The sequence below is a fragment of the Cucumis melo genome, chromosome 12 (assembly GCF_025177605.1).
Source record: "Cucumis melo cultivar AY chromosome 12, USDA_Cmelo_AY_1.0, whole genome shotgun sequence".
In the NCBI taxonomy this organism is placed as follows: domain Eukaryota; kingdom Viridiplantae; phylum Streptophyta; class Magnoliopsida; order Cucurbitales; family Cucurbitaceae; genus Cucumis; species Cucumis melo.
In genome coordinates, this window is record NC_066868.1 from 21,948,510 (window position 1) to 21,970,351 (window position 21,842).

Genomic DNA, 21,842 nt, shown 5'->3' on the forward strand with positions numbered 1-21,842 from the left:
ATTAGACTTTGAATCTTTTGTCTCAAAAATTGAAAACAGAGTATATTACAAACATCATTTTTAAAATTTTAAATTATTTTTTAAGATCAGAAAATAAAAATTAAAAAAGAAAAGAAAAGAAAAGAAAAGAAAAGAAAAATCCTCATATTTTATTAAAGAAGAAAAAGGGCACATCTTTCTTTTAACTTTCTGCTCCACATGAATACTTGTTGGAAATTTTTATAAAATATAAATAAACAAATAATAAAATTTTCATTATTATTATTGAACAGTAAAAAGTAGTTAACAGCTTTTTCCACTGATAATCCCAACTTTTTTGTTGTATAAATATATGAATGGCAGAGCTTCCATTTGTTTTCATGGTGTTTTCTCACTCTCTCACTCTTTCATCATAAAATAATTCCTTCTTTCTTTTTCAATTTTCCATCTTCTTAATCCCACCGCAAAATGGACCACACTTGGCGTCTCCGTTTTGGGATTCCCCGTTTCCGTTCCCGGAGATCCGAACACCAATCCCTCCCCAAACCCACTTCTAACTCCCACTCCCGAACTTTCCTCGCCGACGACTTCTCCGACGTCTTTGGCGGTCCTCCACAGACCATTCTCTTCAGACAATTTTCCGAAAGGTTTGAAGGTGTAGACTCCACTACTTCCTTCTACCAAGAAGTATTCCGCTCCTCCGACTTAGTTTCCCGACCGCAGAAGGCTGGCCGGAGCTTGCCTGCCTTTAGAATCCCTGTTAAGGAGGATAGATTCTACCGCGATGTTTTTGGATCGGAAGATGGTCGACGGTCGAGAGATAGGTCGGAGCCGAGCTCTAAAGAATTCACTAGATCGAACTCGTCTTCTGATTTCACCCCTCTTCCGCCGGTCATCGGAGATGACGTGGCATTCCCTTCGTCGTCTTCAAATCACAGGTTGGTAGTGTACTGCAGAAAGTGAGGGGGCCAAACCCTTATTTTGGATTATTCTATTGGACATGTATGCCCTCTATGGCTTAGGTCATTTTTCATATGTTTGATATTGTTTGGCTGTTTCATGAGGGTATTTAAGAGAAATGATAGTCTTAATCAGTCTGATTCATAGTAATGTGTTTATTGATACTAACAACCAATTTTGTTTTATTGATGACTTTGCTTAAGCATGAATGTTTGATTATAAATCTGTCTCTAAATTGATACTCTTTTGAAACTTGATTTGACCAGCATTGTCTAAACACTTTAATGTGATTTAAATATGCATTTCCTTATTTAGTTTGGTTGAAAGTATTTAATATCTATCTCTTGAATTGATATAGGCCAAGCAATGTCCCAACTCAATGGAATTCGTACAGAACTATGTTCAAGGAACAGGAAATGCCACAGTTTGCACCTGATCTCTCCCCTCATTTCCATAACCGTTATGTAGAAGATGAATATGATGATAGATACAAAAGCTCAGACCATGGATTTGGAGAGCCTGTATCGTCGCCAGAAACCGTTATTCTGGAACCAAATTCATTCAGAAGCATCAAGATCTGCGTGGATGATTATTTAGAAATAAACTCCCCATCATCTCCTGAATCTTCACTCTGTGAGGATCCAGTTTATTATGGTGGAACTTACTGTAATGTTTTACCGGAAGATGACGTTGACGATGAAGATGGTATGAGCTCTTATGTCATTGAGATAACTTCCATCAATAGAGAAGAATATAGAGAAGAGGTTTCTATTGATGAAGCAATTGCTTGGGCTAAATCGAAGTATCAAAGTGCATCTGAGACAGATTTGAGTGTTAGACAACAAGAAAGCGAGCAATCTGGTGAAGAAGAAGGTAAACTTCATTAACTCCACGTGTATTTCATGCTGGCCGGATCTGTTTCATATGAATGTATAACCTCCATAGTGAAAATTCTAAAAGTATTCTTCTTTTTTGTTTTGAAGGAAGACCTGTTGCCTTTGAATGTTCAGATCAGCAGTCGAATGGAAATGGATTGTCGCAGACCGCAGAGGTAACGATTTTCCATTTTTCACATAAAATCTTAAATAGGAAAACTCTTTATGCCATTCATCTAAATATTGGTCAGGAAACATTCTGGATAATGCTTAGAACTTGGAAGAATCTATGCATCTAATTGACTGAATTTCTCTTGCAATTGTGTAATAAAGCTGAATTGCTTTGCTTAACTGGGTGCTCTTGTTTCTGCCTCAGACGCAACAGAGAGAAGTAAAAGTTGAAGAAGAAAAGCCGCAGTTGAACAACGATGTAAGTAATTATCACAGGGCTTTATATTTTTAAGCTCGGCACTCTTTCATTTTCACTCGAGTTTTGAAGTATAAGATATTTTCATGGACTGGCTCCTACTGGTAGTTCCAAATTTAGGAAAAAGAGAAATCAAGCTAATTAATTAACACAAAATCATACAAAGTCGTTATTTAATCATCTTATCATACTCTTCTTACAAAGAACTGTCACTTAGAGGAGCAGAGACTAAATGAGTTAAATTAATTTTAGACTTAATACCGTGTTACTTAGGCATACTTTTCATATTCTTTCTGGCTAAGGAACGAGTTTTTGATCTCTGGTTTTTTCCCCTTATCTCAAATAACAGAGAGAATTGGAAGGATTAGATGAAAAAATAAAGTTATGGTCAGCTGGCAAGGAGACCAACATCCGCTTGCTACTTTCTACACTTCATTATGTAAGTTCCTTCATGCCAGATAACATCATGGACATCCCCCTCCTTTTCATGCTATGAAACTCCAATCTAATGTTCCCCAACCATTTCATCTGGGATTATTACAGATATTGTGGTCAAGTAGTGGGTGGTCTCCAATATCGTTGACAAACCTGATTGGAGGCACACAAGTGAAGAAGGCATATCAAAAAGCAAGATTATGTCTCCACCCAGATAAGCTGCAGCAAAGAGGAGCAACAATGCTGCAGAAATATGTTGCGGATAAAGCTTTTACCATCCTTCAGGTAACTCTTCGCTTATACACAATATTTAATGACCATCTGATTGAATCAAGAACTTGAAAGTCAAACACTAGATCAACAGTGTAACTAATAAGACTGAATTTGTGAGAACAATGTTGAATAGTATGTTTATTTGCAAGATTTTGATTTTTATGTCTTACCGTGTTTTACAGGAAGCGTGGTCTGTATATATATCCCAAGATGCCTTCATCAACTAAAGTCTCTCATTTGGGTTCTGTTGGGAAGTCATTTTGAGTGTGAAGCTCAAGAAAGTATCAAGCAAGTCTGGAACATTCACAAGCTGATACCCATTTTTGTATTAAGAATTTGAAAGTAGACCTGATTACATTTTAAGAAAGTTGTGTATAAAACACGAATCAGGTCAACTACGGCCTGTATGTAAGATATGTCTACTTATATAGTGCATGTAGATTTGTATTTCGCCGTGCAGCACTTGCACTTTGCATATGTACAAATACATTTGGATAGATTTATATACATATTTATACATGTTCAGAGTCTTCAGACAGACAGACTCAAGTTCTTTCCATGTTATGGAAAACTATTTCAAGTTCTTTACAGAGTTAACGTCATTGAGCCAATCGCGATGCTTCTTTTGTTGCCATCTCATAAACTACAGATTTTTCGCCTGAACTGAAGGGGGTAAAAACAGAGATTCACGCAAAATTTGGCCATTGAGAAACCATAGTGAGTTTATTATTCTTCTAATAAACATGAAAGATGATAATCATGAACTTGAAGAAAGTTGATCAAATTGAGCAACACTTGTGTTGTTTATACAGCGAATGTAAGTTGGAAAGAAAAGGAAAGCAGCTATCTGAAAAGTTTATATAAATTGCATCAAAAGTGGTCGATTTTCAACATCTGTTCAGCAAGTTGAAGAAGTTCATAGCTTTATTTAATATCCAAACGTGATAAGTATAAAGGATTAGAAGTATGAAATCCAGATCAGAGAATGATGAACTGATTGTATCTGTAGCTTCTAAAGTCATGGAATTTACATTTTACATAGTAAAAAATGAAGGGGAAAGAGCAGAAGAATCCAGCCTCCCTTTTCAAAGCTCCAAAGAAGAGAGAGAGAGAGAGAGAGATTCATTCAACCGCCCCCTTCTGCTAACAACTCTCTAAACTCAACATCTGTGGTCTTAAGCATAAGTGACAAAGGCACTTTTTTTCCACTCTCCACTGTCTCCACATGCCTTGGCTTTATCCTCTTCTCCAAGCTAAAGGCAAAATACTGAGGAAAATCCTTAAGCTCCTCAAGTTTTCTATGCATCTCCACAGAGAAATACTCAAACTTTGGCTTGAAATTGTTTTCAATACTGAAAGTAAGCAGAGCTGGACACCTTAATACCATCCCAACAGTTTCACTCCTTGTGAATCCCAAACTCTCCAAATACTTAAGTTTAGGAATCAAGGTCTTCTCCACACTTGAAACCAGCAAAACAGAATCATGATAAGCCAAGGCCTCCAAATCCTTCAACCCAAGTCTTTGAAGATAAAACAAAGCAGGTTTCAACTGATCTTCAGCACTTGAAGCAAGCAATCTTGGGCACTTATTGATAGCTTTTCTAAAGTTCTGATCTGGGATTTTGAGATCTTCAGAGAGGAAGTTGAAAACTGGTATTAAGTCAGTTTTAACATCTGAAGTGAGAATTTTAGGACACATTCCAAAGATTTTGGCAAAGTCTTTTTGGTGAATGCCTTTGGATTGGAGGAAGGAGATGACAGAGTGAATGGATTCAAGAGTAACACAATGAAGAGAAGGGTTTTGAGAAAGAGCTTTGCCAGAATCAACACCCATGATTTCAAGACAGAGAATTTTCTCTTTGGTTTGAGAAGAGAGAGTGGAATGAAGTGGCGTGTAGAGAGGATGTTTATGGAGAAGGGTTTTGGGTTTGGGTGATAAGGAAGTGTTTGGTTGATGGGAATTTGAGGGAGAAGAAGAAAGTTTATTATGAGAAGAGAAACAGAAAGAAGAATGGAAAGCAGTTGCAGATGAAGAAGACATGGTGGAAGGAGAGAGATGAAGTGTTGTTTGTGAAGAAGAAACATAGATCTAATGGGATTTTAAGTTTACGGGGAATTTTGGTGGAAGATGATTGGCTAAGATTGGATTTCAAAGATTGTTTTGTTTGGGTGAGATGAGAAAAGCCTCAAACTTTGTTGGTGGATTTCATCACTTTTTATCTGTCTTTTATCCTTACAGTAGTCGGTATACCCATCGGGTCAGGGCATTCTTATCTCAATATTTTATTTTATTTTACGTCTTTGGTTCTTTTCTTTCTTCTTTTCTTTTCTTTCTTAAATGCATTTGGCTTAAATTTTTATGTAAGAGGGAATGTTTGGACGATATTTTTGTGCACGCGCCTTAATATCATGACCTCCAATTAACTTATGAATTATAGCATTTTGCTTATATCGTGGACTCTATTCAAAAAATTTACATTATATTAGTGATTTGACTTGCAACTCAATAAGGATGACGTATCTCTAATTCGATGTAGATGTTAAACCGCAAGGATGATTGGAACCTGATATGAAGTTCCAAAAACCATTTCACGACGTTGATGACCCTTCCCACCTGATCATTTTGACTAATTTTTGACCTAATTTATTAACTCAAGTGCAACATGAATGTCGTTTACACGTTTTTTTAAGGTTTAATGCATATTTCAATTTGGATTTAATCCGGCCACGATTAAGCAAACATCAGGTTGTAATGTTCATCGTGTCACGATATACATTAAACCCAAGTTGATCTAAATGACATTTATTATCGAGTTTGTGTTAATGAATGGAGTTAGGGGTTAGTCAAAACGATTGAGCAAAAGGGAATAACACTACCAAAAAAATTGTTTTTGGAACTTCGTGTTAGATTCCAATCGTCCTGTAGTTTTAATGTTTACATCAGACTTAAAGATATATCGTTCACTTCAGGTTGGAGGTCCAATCGTGATTCCGATGCAAATTTGAGTCCTGAATGGGGCTCATAACAAAAGAAAAAAGTTATAATCCATAAATTCATAAAGGGACCACAAATCTGAAGCGCATTGGAGGACCATCCATACAAAAACTTCATGTTTGAACCACTAAATAGAGTTAGTTTGTATTTGGAGTGTAGAGTTTGCGTTCATCCCCTTCTAGCTTCTTATTGAAGTTTACCCAATTATTGAATAACTCTATCCTAACATAGTTTTCAAGTTTTAACCTTTATCGAAAAATTCTTTCCATCTTAGAAAAGAACTAAGATATCTAGTAATACGTATCCTTCATTATTTGATACATCATTAAATAATTTTATAATTTGTTATTTATTTAATTCGTAAATGATTTCATAATTTGTTATTTATTTAATTTGTAATCTCTAAATGCTATTATTGTAACAAACAATAGATCAAGAGATTTGCTATTTATAATTTATATATTAATCTAAGTATTTTATTTTACCCTCTTAATCTAGATTTCATTTACAACTCTTCACTCCTAACACAAACTTACTACCTCTAAAAAACTTATTAACACGAACTTACTCTAATAAAAGCTTATTAAATTCATTTAGGCTATTAATTTCACTTAGTAGGCCTGAGGCACTCTAAGTGAACAAAATTATATATGGAAAATTTATATTGGGTTTCATATGTGCTATTAACAAAAATTCAAAATCGAAATAATACATAAATATGCATTTTGCGAATTTTAAAATATTGAAAATTTTAGAGTTATAAATTAAACTAATATTTAAATACACATGAGATATGACAAAATGAAGAGTAAAAATAAAAAGTTAATTTGCATTTACCTGGACTTCAACGCTACGGTAAAATATAAAATAGAACAAAACAAAGAGAAACTGTATCCAATAAGCCCATAAAAGCAATGTCCAACCCCATAAGTTTCACACAAAATGTTGAAGAACACTTAAAACATAATTTTAATGTCATTTACAGACCTTGTAATTACCATTGAGATTCACCAAAGTAGTGAGATAATGGCAACAACCAATGGATTAATGATCTTAATAAACTACTATATTCTTCTTCCAATATTATATCTGTCGACTACAACATTTCTAGTAAAAAAAAAAAACCTAAAATATCTGGAAAAGAAATCCATGATTGACTCGGGATAATGACCTTCATGAAAGACGGGGAAAAGTGTTCACAATTACAACGGTCAGACATAACAGAGAGTTGCTAATACTGAAAAAAAAACTGCAAAACCAATAATTTTGTAGCAACAGAGATGAAGAGTTAACTCTAGTATTCTCCAAATGGAACACAAGCATAACCATCTTTTGAGTAGTGGTTCTAGTACTTGCACCAACCAGGTGCTGAGAAAAATTATTACTTAGAATTGGAAAAAAGAAATGGAGACTAAACTCAGAATCATCCTCACATTGCCTGGTTTCGCTTCTCGCTCAAGACACTGTATTTCGTGGCCCTTCCATCAGCAGCAAACTAGCAGATTGCTGACAAGAAAAAACATGATACTCAGCAGATAATTCATCAAGTTAAGAGATGACAAATTTGGGTTTGTGAGTACTTTCAAATTGGTTGCTCATGTCTAAAGGTTTCCCTGGCTTCTGCTTGCTGAGTGCTGTCGCAGCAGTTTTTTACCATGATGATCATCCTGCAAGACCACATTCAAATGATGTACAGGATAATGTATTCAGTGATTTAACATTCAAATATGGTTTTATTTTCAAACCAAATAAGATATCCTGCAAGATTCTAAGAAATACGAAGTAAAACAATAATAGAATACAATCTAATCCTTGAGCAACACCATTCACAAAAAATTCCTCAACTATACAACTTTGTTTTTTCCATTCGGTGGATAGTAAATGTCTCCTCTGACCATTACCTGCTGCTTATCTCTCCAATACTGACTTCTTTAGAGCTCACAAAGGTATTCCAACACCGAAAATATAGGAAACTAAAATATATTTGAACCAGCCCTCTTAGCATCTCTCCCAAGCGCTATTCACTCAACAAATAGCTAACTCCCTCTATTAATAAACAACCTCCATAACCACCTCTAACTAATTATTAATATACCTTATAATATCTCAAATTATATTACTAAGAAGTTCTTCAGAGAATTGCTATACGTTTTACGATAAAGAAATAATTTCATGAGCTCCAAGCCAGAGAAAATTAGAGAACACACTTCCAATTGGCCAACTGTGAATCAGAAACCATAGTTGTTGAAAAATATAAATGCACAAAAGATAGAGCCATTATATATATCTATATATATACACACACACACATACATGCAATAGCACTTCATGTATAAGAAGAAAGAGAGTTAAAAGGGGCAAAGTGATACGGTGTCTTCCCGTTGTTAAAGATTCTAATTTCCCTTCATTTTGTCTCTTAAAAAGTTGTCCCATCGTATATGTTCACAGGAAGAGCTATGTACTTGCTAAAAGTGAAGATAAAAATATTCTAAAAGCTTCCAGTTCCAGCAAAGAAGTAGCAATTCAGGAAGACGTGGCCTCATAGAGCTTATAATTCCTTTTTTGGAAAGAGAGGACCATCACGGGAAGGAAGAATAAAGACGGAGCTGTATTTTAATCTCCTCGTGGATATTAAAGCTTTTGTGTTTAAGTTCTCATACGGACCTGTGAATATTTATCCTATGATATGACTTCTTATACATGAGATCTCCCCACATAAACTTTGTTGACCCGATACACAAAAAGTGAGCCAAGGCCAACTGCTGAACTGTGAACAATGGACCCAGTCACTCGCTCAATTCAATCAATCAGGCTCTTATAAACTGTTCATGTCTGTGAACTGCATATTAGTCAAAAGAGCCAACTTTTATTGTTCCAAGTTCTAACACCAGCTCGCCTGTGTAAGGTGAAGAAACCTCATTTTTAGACAGGAATAAAACAAAAAAGTGCCCTCCAGCCATAAATTTTTTTCCATAACTGTTGACGCATTTTTACAATGCTATCGTCATACAAGCAAAAAGATTGATTTGCTCACAGAGAACCCAGAATTCGTATAGAGATTGAATGCAAAAAGAGAAACAAGATATTCCATCATTTTCATATGATTAATTTAATATAAATACTAAAATATATATTAAAAGGAAACCAACCTTGTAAAGAGATGCTGCTGACTCAGACTGCAATGTCTGAACTCCCGTACGCCCAAGGGATTGCAAGGCATCAAGTGCATCTAACGTCAGCTGCCAGCCACTAAGAGCAACTGCATCTGCATTGGAGCTACTGCTTGTACTGCCAGCAGCAGCAACATTTCCATTTACCCATGGGCAAAATTGATTGTGATGTACTATCGGATCAAACTCTATTTCATAATTGCTTTCCCCTTTTTGCGGCACTGAAAAAGACAGTTTCCACATGACTAAGAAAAGAAAACTGGAATAACACGTTACATAAAGTCAAATTGCTAAGCCAGATTTTAAGAGACCAGATCCTATTATGCTGAATTCTAAAAATATACCCAAATTTGGATCCTCAATCTTATTTTGTCCATGAGTAGGTCGTGCATCAGCATTGTGACTATTCACTAGGACTGTCTTGCAACTTTGACTTGTCTTTCCACCGCTTTCAACAGAATCATCTTTAGCAGAACCATCAATTTTTGATCCACTATCAGCTCTTTCTATCGGCCGAGAAAACATCTCTTGGCTATCACCATGAGGATCTTCCCTGATGATGTCCTCAGGAACAATCTCGTCCATTAGTCCAGGATCAGGGGCAGATTCACCAGTTTGTCCCTGATTCTCTGCATCCTCTATTCTGGGTTCAACATCACCAACAACACTATCTGTCCTATGAACCGATGCATCGGCCCCATGAATTTCAGCCTCATGACTAGCACACATCCCGATGCTTCCACCACTTATTCCAAAACTGAACACATCCCTTGCCTGAGTAGTAACAGTATCAGCATTGAATATTTCTTCACCATCATTTGTACTACTGACACCCATTTCACCGGGAACCTCAGAAGCCGGTCGAAGAAAAATGCTCTGCTGAGCTTGATTGCTATAAATCAATTCTGACGTTTCATTATTGTCTAAATTCCCATGTGTACTGGAAGATGGAAAATGAACATCGTCAACATCACCAGGATAATTTTCAACGCTTTCCATAGAGTCCTCATCAGCACTATGGCACACTGTGTCCATCGCAATAACAGATGACGCACGGGTTGAATCCCTAGCTGATTGAATTCCAGTATATTGATCACCTCCTTGCTGAAATGAATTACATTTTTCCCCATCCATGGACAGGTCAAAACCCATGGAATGACTTGGACCAGCACCTGCTGAATCTCTTTGATATGAACAGAAGGTATCAAAAAATTCGGAATCACGAGTACGTTTTGAAGGTCCAGCTGAATATTGTCTATCATCTGTTACTTCGTCGTCTATAACAGTTCCTTCAACACTATCGGCTTGATGCATCCTCACTAGTGCCCTGTCATTTGAACTCCCATCTTTATCCAAACTGCGTTTGCGGGAGCTAGGACCTCTTGATTCATATGAAGCAGCACGATCACCAACCTCACTGCCTGAAGGTTGCCCAATCATTAGATCCCTTCCCAGATCTCCATTGGGAATATGTTCCGTGGTTGTATTCTTCTCGGATTGAGAAACATTTAAGCCCCCTGCCATTGTCAGATTCAAATCAACATCCGTGTTTGGCAGTAAGGTTGCCTCATTCGTTGTTGCTACTTCATCGCGGTCTTCAATACGTTCTTTATCGGCATCATCAGCAGTCACCCATCCATTAATTCCACTTGCTGCACTTACTCCACGTGTCAGTCCCATTTTCTTACTTGTGGAAGGAATGTCAATGTTATTAGGCGCAAAATGGGCGGGTCGAGAAATTGTTAGGAAGTCCAATATCCTAACTGTAGCCCCACATATACTACAATCTAGTATAGGCGATCTAAATTCATTTCTAGAGTCCTTAACCACCAATTTACCCTTTCCAGTGTCCTTTTTTATGGAAGTAGAGAGTGCTTTCTTGCTTCGAGCAGCATCATGCGAAAGATGCAACTGAGCCTCTGTTGGAGCAAAAGAACATCCATTTCGAGCTGATTGTGCAGAATGCTCTTCACAGTCTTGAACATCTAAATGCCACCTCGGTTCCCATCCACAAAGGCTAATAATTTTCTGTGCCTGGAAAATGATAAAAAACAAACATAATTACATATGATAATTTATCAGCTGAAAAATAAATAGGATTTAGATATTGACCAAAAATCAATTATAAATAAAAAAGCCTACTTGAGAATACAAATAGAATGCTCCATCTTGAGAGCTGTCAAGAAGCTCACGTGTACCCTCTGGTTTTACATCTATTTCGCCCATGGTGAAATTTGGGGATTGTGCCAAAAGACGATCAAGCTGTGCACCCCGAAAAATACGCATTTGTTCAATTGCAGAAGCAGCAATAGAAGGCAAAGATTGAAACTGCAGTAGCCCATCACATCTATCCTTAAATCCTCCAACCAAAGCAGACTGAGGTGTCGGAGGGAACTGCACCAAACTTTCAGGGCAGCTATTTCCTCTCCAAGGACAAGAAACTTTGTGCCCAGAATCCAGCTGCTTTGTAAACTCAGCAAGTTGAACTTCATTAACACCCAAAAAGGAGAAGAACCATGGGTCATTATTATCAGCAGTCAGAATTCACAAGTTAATTAGTGAACTATCAACTATCAATTAACCTCAGTATATGTCTACAGGTTCTTCCAGGCATTTGAAATACTTTTTTCTTTTGTGTTTGTGTGTGTGTCAGTGGGTGGGCACCTTATAGATATGATAACCCTATATATTTCGAAAATGGCTCTCCATTAATGAATCTAACCTTCTGCAGAAGTCCATGACTGTAGTAATTCAAAGCTCAAACTGGCACCACAAGATTCACATTCAATTTTATCAACATCAACATTCATCCAACCTCTCTGTGCACATGCAAGTGAATTGACTACCTGCAAAATATCAAGAAAGAATAATATTCCTAAGTTTCAAAATTCAAAAAAAATATTCCTAAGTTTCAAAATTCATTTACCACTACAATATTTTTCATTATTACTTTGAGTAGTTAAGAGATAAAAATAGAGTTGTACGAAAAAAGAATTGAGATGTGAAAGCCTTATGATTTCCAAAGTTTCAATCAATTTATAAAAACTATTCTTGTTTCTTACAAAATTGACAACGTACATTGCTTTACATTAGTTCCACTTCCACCTATAAACCAACTATAGTCATAGATGTTTTCTTAACTTAAATTGAGTACAAGATTAAGAGATCGCCTATGTATAAAGTAACAAGTGAAAGAAGTGACCAGGATAGGACTAATGCATGAAAATAATTATATTAATTATCAATACTTCCAAGAATCAGGCAACAAAGAAATACTAAAATCTGCTCAATATTCCTGCCAAATTACAGAAAACTGGAAGTACCTTAGTCTCCTCTATTTAGACAACACAACAAACAAAAATCTAGATGTGGATGAACAGGGTGTGTCAAAAGGTAACTAATTTAATGAGAGACACAGACATGCACCAAATAAATAATAAAAGCCAATGGTCTGTTTTATGTGAGAAAATGAATGAAGAACTTATTTTTCTTTGAAGAACAGATTTTACGTATACGGTACCAAAACCCAAGAGAACAAACAGTTTCCTGTTTAAGCGAGAAGTAACAAAAAGTTTGATGCTCTAACCAGCTAGTTCTAGGACAGAGTTTCTATATTGAACTCAAGTTAAAATTACGAGTACAAAATTATAAAACTGAGTTATGTGCAAAGGGACCAGACCAAATACGTATAGTAGTTATTAAAATACATGCAAATTTTCACAGATACACTGCAGGATTTGTATAAATAATCATAAAAATTATGACCTTAGGTTTTCCAAACCAATTTCCAGGCTTAAAGGTAGCCAAACGCCTTAACAAATCTCCCCTTTCCCATGGTCTACAAGAGTATCTCGACATGCCAAAAGCAGAACCACCAACACCAGTGCTCAAGGAAGGCTGAGGTGGTTGTGAACCAACATAAGATAAAGAAGCAGCTTTCGAACCAAGTCCACGAATTGACCCATCAACACTTCCAATGTTTGTTGGAACAGCAGGTGATGAGGCTCCAGCAGAACTGATAAGATTCATAGAGCAACAAGAACTTAAGAAGACAATGTGAATTCAAATTATCAAGCTGTATCTTACAATTCTAACCCTTCGATCATCATCCATTGAGATAATTTCAAGTATACACCTTGAATTTTGTTGAATTGTAATTCAACATCAAATACAACTCCAAAAGAAAAAAAATATATACATATTATATACAACCTAAAAATTCCAAGCTTCTGCTAATCATGTAAGAAAAGAAACCCATATAAGCCTTTCGCACCCACCTCACGTTACGAGCAAAACAGAGTAGATCCTCTACCGCATAACCTATTCGCTAAATTAACCCGCCTAAAAACCGTAAATTTAACCCTCCATTGCCGTGTTCCCGAAAAGCAATTTTCAATCCATGTTGGCGTGGCAGAATCAAATGTAAGTTGAAGAATTTGACAGCTCAAATCAGCGAAAAATAAGAAAATTTCTAAAACCCTAGGTTGACCAAAGAACAGAGAGTCGAAGAAGAAAAAGTGATGATAAGGAGAAGAGTAGAAAGTGAAGAGAAAGAAGAAGGGAAGCAGTACCTGGCTGCCGGAGTTGGATCAATAGTTCCAGCTGAGCTGATTACCTCTTCCCTCATTCTTACGAATTGATTTTGTGTGTGTTTGGGATTTTGAGGAACAAAACGGGTGAAGAAACAAAAAGAACAAAAATAAAAAACGAAACTTGGCTTTAAATCTTACTTTTATAATCAATTGGTGAGCGTTGAACTCATATTTAGTGCTTTTTTCGTAACTTAAAACCCCTTTTCCCTCTTTATTAAAATTATGGCGTGAATTTTATTATATGCAATTTTGATCACTTCTATTCTATTGTACTACAAAACTCCCCCTTATTTCTTAATCAATTATTTCTTGTCTAAATTAAAAGAAAGATTCTCCTCCACTTTGCCGGTGGTGGTTTTCCAAAATGCTTCAAAACTACTCTTACTGTTACCTATTTCTTTATAAATCATTAAAATTTTGTTTCAAAAATACCCCTAAATTATTTAAAAATTTCATAAGTACTCTTAAACTTCAAACAAAATTCATAAATATTTTGATTAATCCAATTTTTCATCAAATTCCTTAGCACCCCAAAATAAAAACCAAAATTTTGAGTTAAAACCACTCTCAATTTTACATTTGTATATCTTTATTTCTATCGATATTCTCAAATTTCATGGGTTTGATATCGATAGAAGGAGTGAATGAATATATTCATAATATCGTAGAAAAATTAAAAAATCATAGAAAATAAACATCAAAATTATTGGAATATATGTCCTAAAACTCGTAGTTTTTAGTTTGAAATTATATTCTATTCAATAAAGTGATTATTGGGGATTTACGAGTGAAAATAGAATATCATAATATTGAATCCAAAAAACTAAGATCTCGAGATTATCTAGTGTAGACTTAAACTTTATGTAGAGACATAAATATAGATCAAGTTCAAGTATATAGCCTAAACAGTATATAGTACATGAATAAGGTTAGGTGTCTTATTTTGGAAATACTATGGATCCGGTCCGCCTTGTAATTAGAAAACGATGTAATCTTGAATCGTTCATGTAGAGATATGGAAGTGAGGGTGTCTTATGTGAGGTGTTTTATGTAAAGAGTTTACATAAGACTGAAACCATGAAATAATCACTCTTAAGTTATAACATCGTTGACTATATAAAATTTACAATTTTGATTATTTATGACCTTAGTAACTTAATCTTAATCTATAGTTAACTATGAACTTATGTTCACACGGAATTATCCTTAAAATTGTATAGGTGAGGATAGCTCAATAGCGCTGGCCCAATAAGCCTCCCATTTCAAAGGTAAGACTAAGTGGATAATTAAGGAATATGGTGCAAGACGAAATTCGTTCCTACTCGCTTTAGGGTTAGTAGATAGGTTGTCTCCTTAAGGACTTAATACAAGTCTTAAACAAGGGGCCTCATCCTCTCATTGGTCTGAGAAGGATTCGGTTTATAGGTTGGATCTTAAACCAATTGTTAAATAGTGGATCACCGAGATTTAAGAAGCAAGATGTAGTATCGGAGGTAAGACGATCTTTTGACCCAATCGAAGTTAAGAACAACTTGTGAAGGATTAACTTACTAACTTGTGAAGGATTAACTTACTAATCATAGTTATATCAGATGGACACAAAATATATCTATAGTGAGAGGAGTACAACTAAGAAACTTTAGTGAAATGACACGTTAGTTAACAAATATTGATTAACTCGCTCTTTAACTAGTTAATTTCGAATCATTGGAGCCCATGACCTATAGGTCAATTAAGTTCCCTACTAGCTCATAGGAATTAACTTAGAACAGTATATTGGAATAAATTCGAATTGGTCGAATTAGGTTAAGAGAGAGAAATCGGCGAATATATATGATATAGCTGTCTATTATGAGTTTGAGATTAAGCTTTATGTTTAAATTTGATTTAAATATTAAAAATATAAATGTGAATTCATATTCAGAAGCTCGGAATTGATGAAAATGATCAAAGTTGTAAAAAGTCAAATGTTGACTTTTAACTTTTAAAAGTCAAATTTTGACCAACTTTATATTCAAATCAATATTCAAATCTGATTTGAATTTCAGAAAAATGAATGCGGATTCATACTCGGGAGGACAAGATTTGTAAAGACAGACAAAATGTTAAAAAATCAAAATGTTGTCTTTTAATTTGAAAAAGTCAAAATTTGACTTTGACTAGAGTTGGTGGAAAAATCCAACATCTTGTTAGATATTCAACTTAATTTCACAAAAAGATTTCACCTCTCTCATATACCAAAAGTTGATTCTTCCTTCTTTTTCCATCACATCTCTCTCAATTTCTTTCATTTATCGTGTCCCATAACTCAGTTTTAAGTCTAGAATAGCAGGTCAACACTAATAGTGATCCCTAGTTCGAATTCTTAAGGAGATTACATGGAACGAAAAACTTCAAAGGTATGTTTTCTATTAACCCTAATTTTATTTAATTATAGTATTCATGCATATTAATTTGTAAATAGTTTAGATGCATTTAGGGTAAAATTGATCATGTTTTTCATTGTGCATGTCTCGTGTTCCAGAAAAAATGACACTAATATAAATAATAGACATATTTACTTTTTGAAAATAATAATACATTTATTTACTGACTTGAATTTATTTTTTTAATTTTTTGTTTTTATAATTTTTCCATAAATATCTATCAGAATCAAAATTTCTATAAAATTAAGACTTCAATGTATTTATCAACATCAATATTTTAAATCTTTGTTAAAACATAAAACTCAACAAAATCTCACAAATTTCCAAAATAAGAATTTCTTCATAAAACAAACTAAAACATTAATTAGTCAAATAAAAAAATCTCACACCGATAGATCTATCAACACTACAAGAAATCTGGCCTTTAATGTCGGTTTAAAACCGATTGTTGAAGGAATATAAAGTTGAGAGAAGAAAAATATTGCTAAAGTCACAATCCTAGAAAAACATATTAACAAGATAACAATCACACAAGTATTCTTTTTTCCTTCGGAAAAATAGAGCATAAGTTGAAAAAATGTAGCTAGTTGGGATAGGAGTTAGCATGATATGAACTAATAAATTGAGGCACTTATATAAGTTTTGCACACGAGAATAGTGAAAACTTAATAGGTTTAAACTGCATATAACATCCACAAATCTCTAAAATGTTATCTACATTAATTGGCTTGCCAAAATCTATAATACAATTTTTAACTTTTATTAAATACATAAATTTCTAAACTTAATGAAATCAATGTTAGCTACTAGGTGTTTATGTCTGTACAAGCTTAGAGGGCTAGTACCAAATCTTACAAATTTACAACAGTTGAACTTGAACTTTTCGGAATACACCTTGAAGTCTGAAACATAAGAGATACCTAAAAAAAATACATGATAATAAAGACTATAAATTTAGCTTGAACAAACCTTTGGAATACAACCAAGAGGGAATAAAAGCCTTTTAAGTTGATTCTGTGAGAGATGTGATAGAAAATATGTTTGATCCTTGACCTAAGAACAATAATATTCAAGTAACATAAGAAATCTTTATTTTGGAGCAAGAAGGAACAAGGAAGGGATAAATGTGTTTGATGATAAACCTTGAATAGATAAGTGATACATAAATCATAAAGCTTATTAATGATGTTGTTTCCTAAAGGATTGCAACAAATATTGGCCGTATAATACAATATTAGTCATATCTATTTCCACTGAGCTTATACATGAAACTTCAAGTTAAATTACTAAAGGCCTTACTAACGACCATGAGTAGTGTAGAATACAGACAAAAGTCATGAAAATAGCAAAATAGTGTTTAATTTTTCCAACAAAAGAAAGACAATACTAACTACAGAAGAAAGACATTACCTGTGGGTATCTTGAATTATGTTTAATTTTCCCAACAAATCCTTTATTTCATTTGAATATTCATTGGAAAAATTAACCTTTGTAAGTCTAGATGAATTTATAAGCTAAAATAGTAACAAACGTAATCACAAACAGCTTTAGCATACTTCAAATCATCGTCCCATGAACATTTTGACCAAAATTTCTCGAAGTCTTCCTGCGAAAACAAAACCCATTTAAGTGCATTCACACGAAAAGGCTATTACCTTAGAGCTCAAATGGCCATTTGATTACTCACAATTACGCCAGCATTCACTATATCAGCTACAATAATTTTTGAAGTGTAATATCTTGTCGCAAATTCTGAAACCATACAAGTTCAACTGAGCAATTCAAAAGCTAGTAAAAGGCTGTCAAGTTCAATCAATAATAAAAACCCTAAACTTAAAACGCATGTCCCAGGAGGATATCTTAGTTCTAATGAAATTTGAAATGGCCGAAGAAAAAGTGTAGAACCCCATCTATTTTATGCTTGAAGACCTTTATCCACTACGTATGTAGTTGAGTCTAAGGGATCGGATATGTGTTACAAACAATTTTTATGCATACAAGTTTTGTGGTAAAAAACATCATGGAAATATACAACAGCAGTATTATATAATCAACATGAGTAAAAACTCTGCTTGCACAGTTGCATATTTCAATATGCTAAAAACCCGGTTAAAAAATTGAACATATCTTGTCAAAAGTCATCACATAATATTCAAGTTTAACATATCTTGACATTACAATCTATAGCACATCCATCTAAAATTGCATTCCTTAAGTCCATAACCAAGTATCTAAAAGCCATGTCTTGAAGATGCACTTCACAAACAAGTTTGTGAGTGCCCAGGTGATCCACTATGAAACAGTCACCGTTGCTTTGATCCTTTTCTTTTTTTCCTTTTCCAATTTGCTTCATTTTGGTCCTCCTTGGAAATAGTTATCTGGTTTAATTGTTGAGCTTCATCAATCAATGTTTAATATTATCTGAATTTGTTTTGACAAAGTGATGAGATACATTGTTGGACTTTTTGTTTGTCTTTATCGAAGTTTATAAATGAGTTTGAGATGAATATGAATAGTAAGCAGTGTTTTAGTTTCATTTCCAACAACAGAGTCTTTGTAATTGCACAAGCTATACACATACTCCCACTTGGCCTATTGACATTATTTACCTTATACGTTCATAGACATAATGCGCAAAATTAAACTTCATAACATATCATGTCAAGTCAAAGAAACTACTAAAGGATCACAGCGGTCATACATTATTGCATTAACATATTCCCTTCCATGTATCACTAAATTAATTCTTCTATTAACATGATCTACAATAAAGATAATCAATAATGGTCCAACAATAAGTGTCTTTATCAAAGACGATGTTCTGTTTGGTTTACATAATTTATTTATGTATATACTAATCATAAGAACAGAACCATAAGATAAAATCAAAAACAATAAATAAATGAGCTCAAAGTGTCAAATAACATAATCTTGATCTCAATAATGATATCTATTAATGTGCATACATTCAACGTGATCATTGAACGTCTTTGGTGGGAATCCTTTAGTCAGTGGATCCGCAATCATAAGTTAAGTGCTAATGTGTTCAATTGACACCCTCTGTTTCTGAACTTCTTCTTTTAACGGCAAAGTATTTTAATTTCATATGTTTAGCACCTTTAGAATACTTGTCATTTTTTTAGAAGAAAACTGCTGCAGAATTAACACAATAAATTCTCAGCGGCTTGGTAATACTGTCGGCAATTCCAAGTCCTAAGATAAAGTTCCGCAGCCATAAACCATGAACTGTAGCCTCAAAGCATGCTACAAATTCAACTTCCATAGTGGATGCAGCGATAATAGACTGCTTTACACTTTTTCATGAAATTGCTCCTTCAACTAACAAAAACAAATAGCCAAAAGTGGACTTTCTTGTATCCACACATCCGGCAAAATCTGAATCTGAATCCAATCACCTCAAGATGGTCAGATTTCTTGTAAGTAAGCATATAATCCTTTGTTCCTTACAGATACCTTAAAACTTTCTTTGCAGCTTTCCAATGATCTATTCCTGGATTACTTTGATACCTGTCTAGCATACCCACAGCAAAGTTGATGTCTGGTCTAGTGGAAGTCAGTGCATACAATAAGCTTCCAACAATAGATGCATAAGGAATAATTTCCATCTGATTTCGTTCCAATTCATTTTTTGGACACTGCATGAAACTAAACTTATCTCCCTTCTGAATTGAAACTACACTTGAAGAGCATTTGTCCATCTTAAATTTCTCTGAAACTTTATTAATATATGCTTTTTGAGACAATCCTAACAATCCATGTGTTCGGTCACGAAATATTTCAATTCCAATCACATAGGATGCCTAACCCATATCTTTCATTTCAAAGTTTTTAGAAAGAAATTCTTTGGTTTGATATAACAAACCAAAGTCATTTGTAGCAAGTAAGATGTCATCAACATATAGAACAAGAATTATGAACTTACTTCCACCGATCTTTAGGTACATACATCGATCAACGATGTTTTCTTTAAAACCAAAAGATGTGATGATATCATTAAACTTAAGATACCACTGTCTGGAAGCTTGTTTAAGTCTATATATTGACATCTTTAGTTTACACACCATATGTTCATTTCCTTCAACCATAAAACCTTCTGGTTGATCCATGAACACTTCTTCATCTAAATTTCCATTTAGAAAGGCAGTTTTCACATCCATTTGATGAAACTCTAAATCATAATGAGCTACCAAAACTATAATAATTCTTAATGAGTCCTTTTTCGAGATAGGAGAAAATGTCTCTTTGTAGTCAATGTCATCTTTTTGAGTATAACCTTTGACAACAAGTCTAGCCTTGTATCGTTTGATATTGCCATTTGAGTCACGTTTGGTCTTAAAGACCCATTTACACCCAACTCTTTTACTTTCTTTAGGAAATTCTACAAGATCCCAAACTTTATTATAATACATAGATTTTAACTCTTCTTTCATGGCATCTAACCATTTGGTAGAATTATCTCCTTTAGTGGCTTGTGAAAACAAAACCAGATCATTATCAATACTTAAGTCAAATTCTGACTCATGCAAATAAACCAAATAGTCATCAGAAATAGCTAATTTTCTTGATCTTACAGATCTTCTTAACTCTATTTCTTGTAGTCCCTCAGTTACAGGTTCATTTGTTACAACATCATTGTGTGGTGTTTGACCATTAATTTGTTGTTCTTGGATTGTTAACAGAGTCAACAACTACAAGAACAACAACTTGAGAAGAAGTTATAGATGAAGGAATTTCCACCCTAACTTCTTGAATTTTCACTTTTCGTGGTTCCAAACTCCCACTAATTATGTCGTTCTCAATGAACCTTACATTTTCAGTTTCAACTATTCTTGTACTCTTGTTAGGACAATAATATCTATACCTTTTTTATTTTTCTGGATAACCAATGAAGAAACCACTGGTTGTTCTTGAATCCAGTTTCTTTTCATGTGGATTATAAATTCTTACTTCCACTTGACAACCTCAAACATGTAGGTGTCCTAAACTAGGTTTCCTTCCTGTCCACAACTTAAAAGATGTCCTTGGAACTGACTTACTAGGAACTCTGTTCAATAAATATTGAGCGATTCTTAATGCATACATCCACAAGGACACAGGTAAAGATGAATTAATTAACATGCTTCTAACCATATTCATTAATGTACGATTTCGCCTTTCTGCAACACCATTTTGTTATGGTGTTCTTGGCATTGTGTATTGAGCATATATGCCATGACTTTCTAGGAATTTAGTGAATGGACCGGAGCATTGTCCATTCTCATCATATTTTCCATAATACTCACCACCTCTATCAAATCTTAAGATTTTAACCTTTCTATCTAATTACCTTTCAACTTCATTTATTGCTTGAGATTTTTCATGCAATAAATAGATATAATCATAACGTGAGAATAACGTGAGAAATCATCAATAAAGGTGATAAAATACTTTTCTACACCAAAAGATGGAACATCAAAAGGCCTACAAATATCAATGTGTATAATTTCAAGAAGTTGTGAGCTTCTTTATTAACAGTGTGTTTTGTTTGTTTTCCTTTAATACAATCTACACAAATTCCAAGGTCATTAAAAATCCAAATTTGGAAGAATTTCATTCTTTATCAATCTTTTAATTCTTTCTTTAGATATGTGACCTAGACGTTTATGTCACAAGTAAGCTGATGATTCATTAGTTTGACCATGTTTAGTAG

General features: G+C 34.3%; 3 protein-coding genes and 1 long non-coding RNA gene across 5 annotated transcripts; 1 reads left to right on the forward strand and 3 right to left on the reverse strand.

The window, feature by feature from the left end:
• Positions 1-338: 338 nt before the first annotated feature.
• Positions 339-3,468, forward strand: LOC103487941 (uncharacterized). Its single transcript, XM_008446457.3, has 7 exons — positions 339-917; positions 1,298-1,812; positions 1,923-1,990; positions 2,191-2,244; positions 2,591-2,680; positions 2,785-2,961; positions 3,132-3,468. Exons 1-7 carry the CDS (start codon positions 448-450, stop codon positions 3,174-3,176), a joined length of 1,419 nt encoding a protein of 472 aa, XP_008444679.2. The 5' UTR covers positions 339-447; the 3' UTR covers positions 3,177-3,468.
• A 387-nt stretch (positions 3,469-3,855) lies between these two features.
• On the reverse strand, positions 3,856-5,328 carry LOC103487950 (transcription termination factor MTEF1, chloroplastic). The gene has a single exon (XM_008446470.3). The coding sequence runs from the start codon at positions 4,988-4,990 to the stop codon at positions 4,076-4,078; it is 915 nt and encodes a 304-aa protein (XP_008444692.1). The 5' UTR covers positions 4,991-5,328; the 3' UTR covers positions 3,856-4,075.
• A 1,769-nt stretch (positions 5,329-7,097) lies between these two features.
• On the reverse strand, positions 7,098-14,059 carry LOC103487926 (uncharacterized). Of its 2 annotated transcripts, none has more exons than XM_008446436.3 (8): positions 13,686-14,059; positions 12,880-13,129; positions 11,837-11,960; positions 11,257-11,600; positions 9,459-11,148; positions 9,094-9,335; positions 7,525-7,611; positions 7,098-7,450 (listed from the first exon to the last, which is right to left on the reverse strand). In XM_008446436.3, exons 1-7 carry the CDS (start codon positions 13,739-13,741, stop codon positions 7,546-7,548), a joined length of 2,772 nt encoding a protein of 923 aa, XP_008444658.2. In that variant the 5' UTR covers positions 13,742-14,059; the 3' UTR covers positions 7,098-7,450; positions 7,525-7,545. The 2 variants fall into 2 exon arrangements, with proteins under 2 accessions (XP_008444658.2, XP_008444666.2); XM_008446444.3 differs by lacking the exon at positions 13,686-14,059 and adding an exon at positions 13,392-13,575.
• Positions 14,060-16,873: 2,814 nt separating this feature from the next.
• Positions 16,874-18,031, reverse strand: LOC127144281 (uncharacterized). Its single transcript, XR_007815899.1, has 2 exons — positions 17,820-18,031; positions 16,874-17,738 (listed from the first exon to the last, which is right to left on the reverse strand). It is a non-coding gene; the product is annotated as an uncharacterized LOC127144281 (long non-coding RNA).
• Positions 18,032-21,842: the final 3,811 nt, after the last annotated feature.

Bases quoted from the DNA above. Each gene is read 5' to 3' on its own strand.
- LOC103487941 (XM_008446457.3), top strand. From the start codon at position 448: ATGGACCACACTTGGCGTCTCCGTTTTGGGATTCCCCGTTTCCGTTCC. The intron at 1,813-1,922 runs GTAAACTTCATT...TTTGTTTTGAAG, and splicing joins GCAATCTGGTGAAGAAGAAG to GAAGACCTGTTGCCTTTGAA. The intron at 2,681-2,784 runs GTAAGTTCCTTC...GGATTATTACAG, and splicing joins TACTTTCTACACTTCATTAT to ATATTGTGGTCAAGTAGTGG.
- LOC103487926 (XM_008446436.3), bottom strand. From the start codon at position 13,741: ATGAGGGAAGAGGTAATCAGCTCAGCTGGAACTATTGATCCAACTCCG. The intron at 11,149-11,256 runs GTAGGCTTTTTT...ATCATTTTCCAG, and splicing joins CATTCTATTTGTATTCTCAA to GCACAGAAAATTATTAGCCT. The intron at 7,612-9,093 runs GTTGGTTTCCTT...GTGGTCTTGCAG, and splicing joins CAGCAGCATCTCTTTACAAG to GATGATCATCATGGTAAAAA.
- LOC103487950 (XM_008446470.3), bottom strand. From the start codon at position 4,990: ATGTCTTCTTCATCTGCAACTGCTTTCCATTCTTCTTTCTGTTTCTCT.